At 40.8% G+C, this 14,640-nt stretch overlaps 1 protein-coding gene across 8 annotated transcripts in view; it reads left to right on the top strand.

Annotated features, from left to right (window-relative positions):
• nf1a (neurofibromin 1a) overlaps window positions 1–14,640 on the top strand; it is a 334,390-nt gene that overhangs the window by 277,151 nt on the left and 42,599 nt on the right. For all 8 annotated transcript variants that reach the window (XM_043718254.2, XM_043718251.2, XM_087977264.1 and 5 more), the window contains 4 exons: window positions 221–282; window positions 1,792–1,906; window positions 8,162–8,263; window positions 14,039–14,179. In XM_043718254.2, coding sequence (XP_043574189.1) covers window positions 221–282; window positions 1,792–1,906; window positions 8,162–8,263; window positions 14,039–14,179 — 420 coding nt within the window. The remainder of the gene's footprint in view (window positions 1–220; window positions 283–1,791; window positions 1,907–8,161; window positions 8,264–14,038; window positions 14,180–14,640) is intronic.

Raw genomic sequence — 14,640 nt, 5'->3', positions numbered from 1 at the left:
TATTTTGTGAAAATAACAGACCTTTGTTTTAAAAAAAAGTAGTATTAGCCTAGTTTATCTCCCGACTAGGCATTGATCAAATAAATGTGCTCATAAAGAATTCCTGGGTTACTAAAAGTCAGCGGGATAAAATGTTAACTAATGCAATAATTTATGATATTGTAGAAGAATTGGAATGTTGTCAGAGTTGTAATCTTGCAATAATCAATGGTTTTTTTAGGCATGTATGAGAGATATACCGACCTGCAAGTGGCTAGACCAGTGGACAGAATTAGCACAAAAGTGAGTTTTTGCGACCCATTGTGCACCTTTTTTCTGTGTATTGTTTCTGAGCTTTGCAGTGTACTTTTTTATAACTGTTATTACTCCATTAATTCTCTCCTCCACCCACACCATCCCTGCCCATGCTTGCACTTTCACCCACATAATGCACCTACCTTTCATACCCACACACCCTTCCCCTCACTGGTCCTATCAGATTGTGTCACCAGTGCCCAGAATACAAGGAACTGAATCTTCTGTTCTCAAATCTTTACCAGTGCTCTTCCCAAGCACCTTCAGATGTTTTTCCTATTTTTTTTCAATAACATGGTTTGAGAGCAACCTAATGCCTTGCATCTCTGCTACCTTAACTGAAATGATAAATTACTTGATGGTGTCTGATAGTCAAATAGACTATGAAAACAATGTACACTAGAATTAGGTGACAATGAAGAAAACTTCATTGACCAAACTACTTTGCATCTTTCTAACCATTTTCCCTCAAGCATTTCAAAATTTCTTGCTGTTCCAAACTCTGCATTGGAGCTGAAAAGTTTTCTTTTCAAGTAAACTTCTCAAGGAGAAGTTTTGATATTAACTGCTGTGTTGCCACCAAGTTCTCAAAGAGAAGTTTTGATATTAACTGCTGTGTCGCCACCAAGTTGAAATTAGAGAGCTCCTGTAGCCAGAAAGAAAGTCCACTTTTGTTTATTGACTTATTTATTTGCTCATAGTGCGTAGGCTGGCCAACATTTATTAGGCAGAAGTGGATACTGCATATGCTGGAGATTAGAATCAAGGTTAGAGTGGTGCTGGAAAAGCACAGCAGGTCAGGCAGCATCCTAGGAGCAGGAAAATCGACGTTTTGGGCAAAAGCCCATCATCAGTAATCAGCTTTTGCCCGGAAGGTTGATTTTCCTGCTCCTCAGATGTTGCCTGACCTGCTGTGCATTTCCAGCATCACTCTAATCTTGGCCAGCATTTATTATCTATCCTGAGCTGACCTTGAAAAGGTAGTGATGAGCTACTGCCTTGAGCTGCTGTATCTACATATTGTAGGTTGACCCACAGTGCCCTTTGGGAGGGAATTTCAAGATTTTGACTGAAGAACAGTGACTTATTTCCAAGAATAGCTCTCAACTTACTTTATATGCTAAAGTTTTGGAGGGAACCATTGGCACCAGCACAAATGAGTCCGTCACTTTGTGGGTTCTCCAGAAGAGAGAAGAAAGTCTGGACCTGCTGGAGAAGGTAGCCAATGTGCTCTCTTTGCAACGGGGTCGCGAATGCTGGGTGATGTGTTCTCTCCAGTTTTTGGGTAGGAGCTGACTGAATTCCAGTTGTACTGACAGCAAGATCAGTTTGGCTAACTGGGAAACAACAGTGTTGAAGAAACAATCATCTCACTTTTTGTGTTTAACATTTGTGCGTGATTCCCATATTTTAACTATTTTGATACTTACACAATGCATTGTCTGGTAATACTGGGGCTTTGTCTTATTCTTTATCAATTGTTCTTGATCTGCATAGATTTGCATTCCAGTACAACCCATCTCTTCAACCAAGAGCGCTTGTTGTCTTTGGATGTATCAGTAAGCGAGTTACTCATGGGCAAATTAAACAGATCATTCGGATCCTCAGCAAGGTGAGTTTGAAACATTTCTTTGACTTCCTGCAATCTCTGCAGTGCATTATAAGCTGAAGTTTATAAAGCTATAAATAGTTATCAGAACACACAGGAGTATTATGTCTAATAAATGCAGGTTTTTTTTCATTCCCAAACCTGACCATTGATGCTAAGTGCAGTACTTAAGGTTTTGTAGACTCAGTATTCAAATCCCACAATGACCATTGGTGAAATCAAAATCATGCACCATCAGCAGAAAAGATGAATAGGAAAACCAAGCTGATTCACCCATCTCTACCTGCAATTCTTCACACAAGGTTTTTGACATCAGTACACCACGAACTGACCCAACCGTTGCTACTTTCTTCCAAATCCCAAAAATTAAAGTAATTTTTATCCAAATTCTGAGTTGCTTGCAACAGAAATTTTGGGGTCTGACCCTCTGAAAAATACCACACTGAGGTTTTACTTTAATATTTTCTTCTGTTTGTCAGCAACAGAACTGCAACTCCTCCAGTGCAAAGCTGGCAGCACACCTGAACCGGTATTTCCTAGCATGTATCCATTCTGCCACTCTGCACCTCTAGAGTGAACAGCAACCGAAAAGATATGTTGAATGTAAGCAATATAGGATGATGTTAGCAATACTTAAGGGATTGGAGAACTGAGCTCGTGGTGGATCATGAATACCTTTGTGTGCCAGCAAGTGCTTACTGTATCGTTTCACAAATGCTCTGTGCCTTTTCACTTTGCACAGAAAGTAAGAACAACTTGTTTTTATTGTGTTGGCAGAACAGGAGGGAATTGTTGGGAGTACTTCGTTCCTGTGGACTGACAGCTTGTGTTAATTTGCAGTGTCACCTGTTTGAGGACTAATTGATCTTGAACTGCATGGGGTGAAGGAATGTGTAAAGGAAGTTGCTACTGTATTCAGCGGGACCAAGGAACGTTTTGTGTTGAAAGAGTGACTGCTGTTTTATCATTCAGATTCCTTTTATTTTTGTTTTGCCCTTCTACCTATCTCATTGGGACTGGCTGCATGGTACTTTAGATTGATGGTTAACTGATTTTGTCATAAAATCCCTGTAAGCTTAGTATACAATTTGTGATGATTTGAACAATGTAAATAGTCAGTTTGCTGTTTTAAAAATTTGATGTTCCCTGAGGAGCAATGAATAAAATTCCTCCATAAGCCAGCTAGTGTAACTAACAGAATTACGAATTTTCCTTTGCACAATTTTTTCCGTTAGGATTGACAGAACTAAGATGCAATTCCTGGAGCATTACTGAAAACATAGAGTTTGTGAGTGAATCTTAGCCTTCCAGTGTTGAAATTATCCTAGAATGGAGGATATTTTATGAATATTGAAGAGCGTAAAAACACTCTTGTTTGGGTATAGATGTTGTTTAACCAACCAGTCACACACAGTTGTTCACCAAATTATATGCACTGTTCACCTTAACTGAAAGCTACATGATATGCATGGGAGAGGTGAAAAACCAAACCCAATTAAAGCTTCATGCGTTCTGGACACAGACACATTGGGATATCTGGACCTAACTCTTCAGTTTCCTCACTTGATCCTTGCAAATGAAATGCACCCAACTCAAAACAATTTGATTAACGATTTGAGTGTTTAATAATCAGATCTGTTCAAGTTCTGTAGTTAACATTTTTATTGTGCCACTTTGCAATATTTGTAGGCTTTGGTTAGTGATATTCCGCACCAAATACTGTTTCAAAGATTTAGTTCTTGTCTTTCGAAGCCTTCGCAACTTTGTACCTTCCTGAAGTTTTATATCCTTGTTCACACCTGTACTGCCCGACTTTACATCTACTGCACCGTTAGTGACAAAGCTTTCAGTTGTCTTTGCTTCCAAATTCTCGAACACCTTATGTAGTTCTTGCCATCTTTGAAAATGTACTTTAAATCCTATTATGTTGTACTTTATGACCTCACCAGACCTTTGCTATTCTTTGAGTTTGGTTCTCAACCATGGCATGCTTTCTGTATGGATGGTTATATTTGAATACAAGATGTTTTGGAAAATCTCTCATCAATTGTTTTGCACTATCAACATCAGATAACCAGTTACTTAAAGAAATGTGCGTAAACAGGATATGTGCATTTTATGTAAAATAGCCATTCCATTTTCACAACATGTTAAAAAACACATAGTTCCCAGGTAACTACAGAAATAGAATTTTGGTGGTCTATTTGAAAAGACTAACTCAGCTTAAGGCAACTATATAAACCAAGAGAAAAAGAGAAAGAAAATAACTTTAGTTTCAGATGGTAGGGGATTATTAATCCTTTCTCAGATCTACCTCAAGCTAACGCCTACCCCACCAATCACTAATACCCTGATGGTTGCAGTTAAAACACCAAACCAGATTCTGATATTGCTTCACTCCTGCCACTCATCAAAGTAAGATCATATCTTGCTCTCCAAAAATGTTTTCACATTTTTTTTTGTAAGAATTTAGTTTGGTTTTTAGATGGTTCTAAACTGAAAACTACAGATCAAATTCTGAACTACCTGACTTGAGCAGGGCCTTTTCAAGGATTCCAGTGGAAGAACAACTAAACAAAGGACCAGCAGAGCTGGCAAAAGTGAATTGGCAAATCAGAGAAGGATATGTCAATAAACACATGATGGCACACATTTAAAGAGGTTTTTGCGAATATACAGACTAGGTGCATTCCAGCGAGTAACAAAAATTGCAAGGGTAAGAGCCAGCATCCATGATTAACTATAAATGTTAGACAGTGTCAAACTGAAAGTATATAATTGTGCAAAGATAGGTGGCAGGGAAGAAGATTGTATAGAATATAAAGCTCAACAAAGAATCACTAAAACATTAATAAAGAACAAAAAAAAGCAAGTTAGCCAGAAATATAAAAACAGATGTCTGAATTTCTATTAATATTTAAAAAGGCGTTAACGAAATTAACATTGGCACTGTAGAAAGTGAGTGTGGAAAATTGATAACACAAAGTAGAAAGATGGCTAATGAATTAAGTTATTTTACATCAGTTATCATTTTAGAGGATGTAAATAACATCCCAGGTACAACTGTAAACCAGGTAATGGAAAGGAGGGAGAAACTCAGTAAATTGATGATAGCTATGAGAAGTGGTACTGAGTAAATTGTTGGAGCTGCGAGCTGACAAGTGCCTGAGTATTGATAGGCTTCATCCTAGGGTCATAAAAGAATGGCTGGTGTGATAGTTGATGCACTGGTTTTAACTTCAAAATTTGGCATCAGCCTCAATTAATTGAAAGATAGCAAATGTAAATCTTTTATTCAAAAAGAAAGGGAGACAGAAAGCACAAAACCACAATCTACTTAGCTTAACACCTACCACAGGGAAACTTTCTCCTCTTATTAAAGAAGAGGGGGAGGGAACCTAAGGGGCTACTGTTTCACGCAGAGGGTGGTGCATGTATGGAGCTGCCAGAGGAAGTGGTGGTGGCTGGTACAGTTACAACATTTAAAAGGCATCGGAATCCCCATATTGGCAAATGGGACAAGATTAGGTTTGGATATCTGGTCAGCATGGACAAATTGGACCGAAGGGTCTGTTTGCATGCTGTATAGTTTTGTAACAGGACACTTGGATAAGTTGGAGGTTATCAGACATCATTCTATTGCTCATTCTATTGCTCATTCTATTGCTCATTCTATTGGAGTTCTTTGAGGCAGTAACATGTACTTTGTGGATAAAGGGTAACTGGTGAATATGCTGTACTTAGATTTCTAGAAAGCATTTGGTATGATGCAACAACAAAGGTGACTGTGGTAAATAAAAGTTCATAGGATAGGAGATAGCAAGAAGTCGATAGCCTGGCTTTTGGAAGGAGAGAGTTCTTATTCAGATTAGCAAAATGTAATAAGTGTTTTTCCTCAAGGATTGGTGCTGGAACTGCAACTATTTACAATTTATATAAATGACTTGGATGAAGGAATTAAAGATATGGCTGCCACACTTGCTGGCAGCACTAAGGTTGGGAGGAAAGAAAGTTTGAAGAGAACATGAGGTTACAAAAGATACTGTTAATCTAAATGAGTAGGAAAAGTGGCAAATGAAAAATCATGTTGGAAAATGTGAAGTCTGTTTGAGCAAGAAGAAAACAGCATGTTTAAATGGTGAAATTTTGCAGAGTTCTAAGATGCAGGGGGACCTAAGTTTCTCTGTGCATGAAACACAAAGGTTAGTAGGCAGGTATAACAAGTAATCAGGAAAGCTAATAGAATAATTGAATACGAAAGTAGGAAGATTATGCTTGAGTTATGAAGGTTTACTAGACCTGGTCAGGTTAGGCTTGTGCATACTGGTATTTAGAACAGTATGAGGTTTTTTTGGTTGAATCATGAAAAATCCTGTAGAACCTCGCTCTACCTCACCCCAGCCAACCCGATCGCACCCCTGCTCTCACATTTTATAAGGTTCCACATGGCAGACTAGTTAAAAATGTAAAAGCCCTTGAAATACAGGGTAATGTGTCAAATTGGACCCAAAGTTGGCTTAATGACAGGAAATGAAGAGTAATGGTCAATGGCTGCCATTGCAAATGGAAAACTCTTTCAAGTGATGCTCCCCAGGGCTAGGTGTTGGGGCCCTTGTTGTTTATTTAATACCTCATCGATTTGGACTTTAACATCGGGGTAACAATTGGGAAATTTGCAGATGACCCACAAAATGGCTGTGTGGTGCATGGTGTAGTGGAAAGCTCTGTAATGATATAGATGGGTGGGTGGAGTGGGCAGGAAGGCACCAGCTAGAATTCATCTCTGTTAAGTATGAGGCAATGTATTTAGGGAGGTCAAACAGTAGAAAGGAATACACAATCAGTGGGAATATTCTGAGAGGGATTGATGAGTTGAAAGATCTTGGTGCGCAACTGCACAGATCCCTAAAGATAGCAGTACAGGTAGCTAAGGTTGTAAAGAAGGCATATGGAATGCTCTCCTTTGGTAGAGGTGTACAATACGAAACTAGGGATATATGATGAAACTGTATAAGGCAGTGGTGAAGTCACAATTGGAGAATTGTGTGCTAGAATTAGGGGTCGGTGGTTAAAAATCAGGGGTCAACCATTTATAACAGATGACGTGAAATTTCTTCTCCAAAGGTCATGAGGCTTTGGAGCTCTCCCTTAAAGGTTGGTTGAGACACAGTCCATCAATATTTATGAGGTGGGTAAATTTTTGTTCAGCAAGTGGTTACAAGGTTGTCAGCAGTTGGCACAGATGGATTTGAGGTTACAGTCCAATCAACCATGACCTTATTGAAAGTTGGAGCAGGTGTGAGGGGCTGAGTGACGACTCCTCGTGATCCATATGTTTCATTTTTTAAAAGTGACAAGCCATAGCTCTTGCAGGAGAAAGTGAGGACTGCAGATGCTGGAGATCAGAGCTGAAAATGTGTTGCTGGAAAAGCGCAGCAGGTCAGGCACATCCAAGGAGCTGGAGAATCGACGATTCGGGCATGAGACCTTCTTCAGGAAAGGGCGTTCTTCAGCCCTTCTTCACCTCATCTGTTATTCCTGAAGAAGGGCTCATGCCCGAAACGTCGATTCTCCTGCTCCTTGGATGCTGCCTGACCACCTGCGCTTTTCCAGCCACACATTTTCAGCATAGCTCTTACAGGGCAGGTTTAACTTTTGTATAACTGATTGTCTGCAATTAATAATTCAGACCTATTTGGACCTAGAAAAATAATGATCTTCTCACCATATCAAATTTCTCTGATGTCTTGAAAACTGAGATCACAGCAAGATAAACTAGTTAATATGTAGCCTGAAACGTGACCACTAACTTGGGAGTCAAATGTTTGGCTGTTTTAATTTTCAGATTGGCAGTGAGTAATTCCAGTGTCAAGGAACAAAGAAGTGTTGAGGTCAGGAGAGTGTTTGGATTATATGTATCAATTAGCATGGTGACTGCTACTTGAGGAATTTTCTGTGTTCTATGTCTCACTCCTGTTCTATGCTAAATGTTGGAATACAGACTTTTCATCCTGTATCCCCTTACCTCTTTATCATATTGGTAAGATTGAGTTTGACTGGACCTCACCTCGTTTTAAATGATTAACATGAAACCACTCTGTAAAGGCACTGTCACCCAGAGTGTGTAACCATTTAACAGAAATGGACATGGAGGTTTCCTGCCACTGCGGTCACTCACTTGAGTGAAAACAAGTGTGTATGGTTTCTCTAACAAAGTCTAATAACTAACAATCGTGGCTTTTGTTTTTGTGTACACAGGGTCTAGAGAGTTGCCTGAAAGGTCCTGATAACCACAACAGCCAAGTTTTGATAGAAGCAACTGTCATTGCACTCACCAAGCTCCAGCCACTGTTAAACAAGGTAAATGCAAAATGCAAGCAAATGGTTGTCAGAAATGTCGTCTGCAAAGAAGAAAATTGCAGGGCCTGGGGCATACATCAATGCTCAGCTATCTTTTCTGTCTTTAAGTACATATTTTTCAGAAGTGTAGATCCTACGAAGTTTATTTGTCAAAAATATAACAAGCTTAAAAGCAAAAGATGTAAATGAAGATTGGAAAAACAAGTATGTGTGTAATGTAGCAAGGCCCACAGACAGCAAAGAGATGTGCAGAACTGAAATAATAGTTGTTGAAGAAGTTGAATTTCACTCTGCCTTAGAGTTACATTGTAAGAAAATACTATGTCATGTTTGTCTTCCTTTCAAAAGACCAGAAGCAATGTGTGGTGTTGGATGTGTTGTGTGTAAACCATAGATGAAACCATAGCAATCTTGCCTCTGATTCACAACGTTTTGGATTCATGCTCCACTCACAGAGCACAGGAATGAATGCTAATGATCCTGTGTGGTCCTTGGAGAGAGCTACATTCATGGAGATGCTATCTTTTGGGTGAGACACAGGCCAGCTCTCTGTTAGCTCCCTCAACTCGACATGCAAAATCCCATTTCACGATGTTTAAAAAGAGCAGGTGGGTTGACCCTGCATACCTGGCCAATATTTACTCCTCAATGAATGTCATTAAACAGATTGTTAAGACATTATCAGATTGCTGTTTGTGAGTTTTCTGCACACAAATTGTCTACAGCATTTCCTAAAATACAACAGTAACCACACGACTAGCTTGAAAGGGTTTTGAGGTTTTCTGAAGGATGTGAGGGCATAGGAGAATGCAGAAAAGATTCAGGAGAACAGTTCTAGAGATATTAATCTTCAATTAATCCTTGGATTGGAGAAGCTGAGGGCATTGTCTATTGAATGAAAAAAAAACTTGAGAGGAGATTTGCTAGAGATTTCAAAATGATGAGGACAGGACACAGCAAATGGGCCAAACATTGTTTCCATTACTGGAAGGATCAAGACTGGAGGATATCAATTAGGAAGCACTGGTGACTTAGAGTCATAGAGATGTACAGCATGGAAACAGACCCTTCGGTCCAACCCGACCATGCCGACCAGATATCCCAACCCAATCTAGTCCCACCTGCCAGCACCCGGCCCATATCCCTCCAAACCCTTCCTATTCATATACCCATCCAAGTGCCTCTTAAATGTTGCAATTGTACCAGCCTCCACCACTTCCTCTGGCAGCTCATTCCATATACGTACCACCCTCTGCGTGATAAGGTTGCCCCTTAGGCCTCTTTTATATCTTTCCCCTCTCACCTAAACCTATGCCCTCTAGTTCTGGACTCCCCCATCCCAGGGAAAAGACTTTGTCTATTTATCCTATCCATGCCCATCGTAATTTTGTAAACCTCTCTATAAGGTTACCCCTCAGCCTCCCACGCTCCAGGGAAAACATCCCCAGCCTGTTCAGCCTCTCCCTGTAGCTCAGATCCTCCAACCCTGGAAACATCCTTGTAAATTTTTTCTGAACCCTTTCAAGTTTCACAACATCCTTCCAATAGGAAGGAGACCAGAATTGCATGCAATATTCCAACAGTGGCCGAACAAATGTCCCGTACAGCTACAGCATGACCTCCCAACTCCTGTACTCAATACTCTGACCACTAAAGGAAAGCATACCAAACGCCTTCCTCACTATCCTATCAACCTGCGACTCCACTTTCAAGGACCTATGAACCTCCACTCCAGGTCTCTCTGTCCAGCAACACTCCCTAGGACCTTACCATTAAGTGTATAAGTCCTGCTAAGATTTGCTTTCCCAAAATGGAGCACCTCGCATTTATCCAAATTAAATTCCATTTGCCACTTCTCAGCCATTTGGTCCAGATCCTGTTGTAATCTGAGGTAACCCTCTTCGCTGTCCACTACACCTCCAATTTTGGTGTCATCTGCAAACTTACTAACTGTACCTCTTATGCTCACATCCAAATCATTTATGTAAATGACATAAAGTAGAGAACCCAGCACCGATCCTTGTGGGCACTCCACTGGGTCACAGGCCTCCAGTCTGAAAAACAACCCTCCACCACCACCCTCAGTCTTCCACCTTTGAGCCAGTTCTGTATCCAAATGGCTAGTTCTCCCTGTATTCCATGAGATCTAACCTTGCTAATCAGTCTCCCATGGGGAATCTTGTCAAACGCCTTACTGAAGTCCATATAGATCACATCTTCTGCTCTGCCCTCCTCAATATTCTTTGTTACTTCAAAAAACTGAATCAAGTTTGTGAGACATGATTTCCCACTCACAAAGCCATGTTGACTATCCCGATCAGTCCTTGCCTTTCCAAATATATCCTGTCCCTCAGGATTCCCTCCAACAACTTGCCCACCACCGACGTCAGGCACACCAGTCTATAGTTCCCTGGCTTGTCTTTACCGCCCTTCTTAAACAGTGGCACCACGTTAGCCAACTTTGAAAAACTTGGTTACAGCGCAACTAATACGGATGTGAAATGTACTGACTGTGTGGTGGAGGCGGATTCAATCATATCTTCAAAAAGAAAATTAAATCATCATTTGAACTGAAGAAATTTGGAGAGCCACAGGACATGCAGTAAACGTTTGGTATAAAAAGAATTGTGCGATCTGGTTGTGTTTTCTCTCCAGGTATTTCCAATCTTTAAAGTGAAATGATTCTGAAATATCCATTAGATTTGCTCGGAGTTTCTGTATGAGGACAGTATATAAACCATCGAAGATATGTAGATGTCATAATTTTGGCTGATATGGAGGAAAATCCATCAGAAGATTTTAAACTATAGTAATCAGGAGCGTGTAGTTTATCATGAAACTAAAGCAAAACCGTATGTGTAATGTAATGCTATTAAAGAGTTAAACCAAAATGCAAATCAGAATAAGACTTACACACTTAATGGTAAGGTTCTGGAGAGTGTGGCTGAACAAAGAGACCTTGGCGTGCAGGTTCATAGTTCAAAGTGGAGTCTCATGTAGATAGGATAGTGAAGAAGGCATTTAATGTGCTTTCCTTTTTTGGTTAGAGCACTGAGTACAGGAGTTGGGAGGTCATGTCATGGCTGTACAGGACATTGGTTAGGCCACTTTTGGAATATGCGTGCAATTCTGGATGGATGGACATTATGAAACTTGAAAGGATTCAGTAAAGAATTCCAAGTATGTTGCTAGATTGGAGGGTTAAAGCTATATGGAGAGGCTGACTAGGCTGGGGCTGTTTTCCCTGGAGCATCAGAGGCTGAGGAGTGACCTTACAGAGGTTTATAAAATCATGAGGGACATGGATAGGTTAAACAGACAAGGTCTTTTCCCTGGAGGTGGGGCGAGTCCAGAACTAGTGGGCAGAGGTTCCGGGTGAGAGGGGAAGGATTTAAAAGGGACCTAAGGACCAACGTTTTCATGCAAAGGGTGCATGGAATGAGGTCCCAGAGGAAGTGATGGAGGCTGGTGCAATTACAACATTTAAAAGGCATCTGGATAGGTATATGAATAGGAAGGGTTTTAAGGGATATGGGCCAAGTGTTGGCAAATGGGATTAGATGAATTTAGGATATCTGGTTGGCATGAACGATTTGGAACAAAGGGTCTCTTTTGGCGCTGTACATCTCTGTGACTCCTATAACAGTGGATTTGAATGGGAAAAAGAAAGAATCCTTTTCCATCTGAGTAGTTAACGTCTGATGAGAAAAATGATCAAGATGAGACATTAAAAACAAACCTTCACAAAAATGTCCGACATCTTTAGAAATGATACCATCTTTATGGAAAGCATAATGACATTATAAAAATTGCAATATGTGGTCAATGTTACTGTATGTGTAGAAGACAAAATAAACACAGGAAAGGTATAGTCTTGAGGATGTACTATGAGGATTATTTGGACAGCGCACTCAACTAATGAAGATTTGAAGAAAGTCCAAGTGTTCACCAAGAAACGCCTAGAATTCTTGGGCACCGACTTAGAACTGAGGATAGGAGAGCAAAAGAGAGACAAAGGAAGAAATACACCAACTGTTTTGGAAAGAGAAGCATGTTTGTGATTGCAGAACAATACCAAGATGTTAGCCAATTCGAGAGCCATGAATGTCGATTTTACAGGAGATGATGGACCAAGAGGCAGGGAAATGGGCTTGGGTGGCTTGTTCTTGCAGAGAGCTGGCACAAACATGATGGGCTAAATGGTTATCTCTTGTGCTGTGAGCTATTCTATAAATGCACATGAAATCCTGAAATCATCTGGAATTTGAATCAACTTGTGATTTTGATGGAGTAATCTTCCTAGTTAGACATTTGGACTAGTGGTTAAACTAGTGGTTAAAGAATTTTGTGTTTCTGCTTTTCTGTTGAAGCATTGCTACCTGTAATGTTTGCAGTGGGGAGCTAGTGGCCCAGATACCACACAAACTAGGTCACAAGCTTCAACTCCCAAACCACCTCTTTGGGGTTTCTGTGGTGTGTATGTATCAGAAGGTATGTGGGAATACAGTGTCGCCATTAAATCACTTGAGTGTTTATTTAGCTGTGAGGTAGGATTCAATCTGTCAAAATCTCCTGAGTTACCAGATTCAAAAAGTATAAATGAGTAAATACTGGTAAAACAGACGATCCCCTTTTTAAGGGGTGCACATGATCCATCAGCCATTATTTGAATTCTGAAATGCTGCTCTGTAGTTACCTGCAAGCCTTTATGCACTGCCTTTCCATATTCAATCCCCAAGAGAAATTACTTCTTGTTTTATACCTCAGCAAAGGGAATCCGAGCTAAGATTATGATTAAGTCATTTGCTTGGCAACTTCATCTGGGATCAGGTTGTTACGTACAAGGGCCAACCCAAAACCGAGAAAAAAGCTTCAGTCAATGCATTTTACTGATCTAAATGTGCTCGCTCTTTTCTTTGCAAATAGGCCTTTTATCTAAATAGCAACAGATTGGGAAAGAGGGAGGCACAACGACATTTGGGTGTCCTCATACACCAATTGTTTAAAGTAAGAGTGCAGGTGCATTGGGCAGTGAATGAGGCAAATGGGCTGTTGGTCTTCCTCGTGAAAGAATTTAGGTGTAGGAGCAGGAATGTCTTGCTGCAGTTGTACAAGGTCTTGGTGACACCACACCTGGAATATTGTGTGCAGTTTTCTTTTCTTTCTCTGTGGAAGGATGTTCTGAAAATGGAGGGGTTGCAATGAAAGTTTACCAGACTGAAATGGCAGGCTTATAGTATGAAGAAAAGCCAGATTAGTTGGGACTGTATTCACTGGAGTTTAGAAGAATCGGGGAGGATCTCCTAAAAACTTAGCACATTGTGGCAACTGGACAGAGTAAACACAGGTAGGATATTTCCAATGACCAGAAGTTTAGTTGCCACAGTTTAAGGGTATTGGTTGGCCCTTTAAGGCTGAATTGAGGAGAAATTTCTTTGACTCGAGAGTGGGGAACCTGTGAAATCCATTGCCACAGAAAGCGGTTGAGGTGAAAACATTGAATGTTTTCAAGAAGGGAGATTGATTCTCTTGATGCCTAAGAATTATTTCAAAGTGTATGGGGTAGAAGCATGGCATGGGTATGAAGTTGGATGACCAGCTCCAAGTAGAGCAGCTCAAAGGACCAAATGGCATGCTCCTCTTTGGATATTCTGTGTTTCTGAGGACTGGAAGCTAGGTCTACTTTTTGTGCATGTATATCTGTTCAGCAAATATCAACTGTAGAATTTATTTAATGGGAGCTTTCCTTCACTGACGACAAACCTTTCCTCAAAGGACTCCAACATGCACAAAGCCCTCTTCTGGGTGGCAGTAGCAGTGTTGCAGCTGGATGAAGTCAACCTATACTCAGCTGGTACCGCATTGCTGGAACAGAACCTGCACACATTGGACAGTCTGAAAGTCTTCAATGACAAGGTGAGGTGACTGCTCATAATGTGTTTGTGCTAGTTTAAATGCTTGTGACCAGACCATGATCCCGGACCCACACCTCTCCCCTCTCTCTGACCAAATTACCCCTTCCGCTCTGTGTGCCTGTCTCTGTGATGCCCTCCCCCTGTCTCTGTGACATGCCCTCTCTTTTTCTCTCTGTGACTCTTTTTTTTCTCTCTCCTCTCTCTCTTCTCTCTCTCTCTCTCTCTCTCTCTCTCTCACTCTCTCCTCTCTCTCTCTCTCTCTCTCTCACACACCACACTCTCTCACACACTCTCTCTCTCTCTCTGTCTCTCTCTCTCTCTCTGTCTCTCTCTCTCTCCTCCCTCTCCCTCTCCCTCTCCCCTCTCCCTCTCCCTCTCCCTCTCCCTCTCCCTCTCTCTCTCCCTCTCTCTCTCCCTCTCCCTCTCTCTCTCCCTCTCTCTCTCTCTCTCCCTCTCTCTCTC

Source organism: Chiloscyllium plagiosum, unplaced genomic scaffold (assembly GCF_037043375.1).
Source record: "Chiloscyllium plagiosum isolate Xiang-an unplaced genomic scaffold, Cpla_swu_hap1 HiC_scaffold_31, whole genome shotgun sequence".
NCBI classification, from domain to species: domain Eukaryota; kingdom Metazoa; phylum Chordata; class Chondrichthyes; order Orectolobiformes; family Hemiscylliidae; genus Chiloscyllium; species Chiloscyllium plagiosum.
The sequence above is the reverse complement of the archived record's forward strand: the minus strand, read 5'-3'. Positions and strand labels throughout refer to the sequence as shown.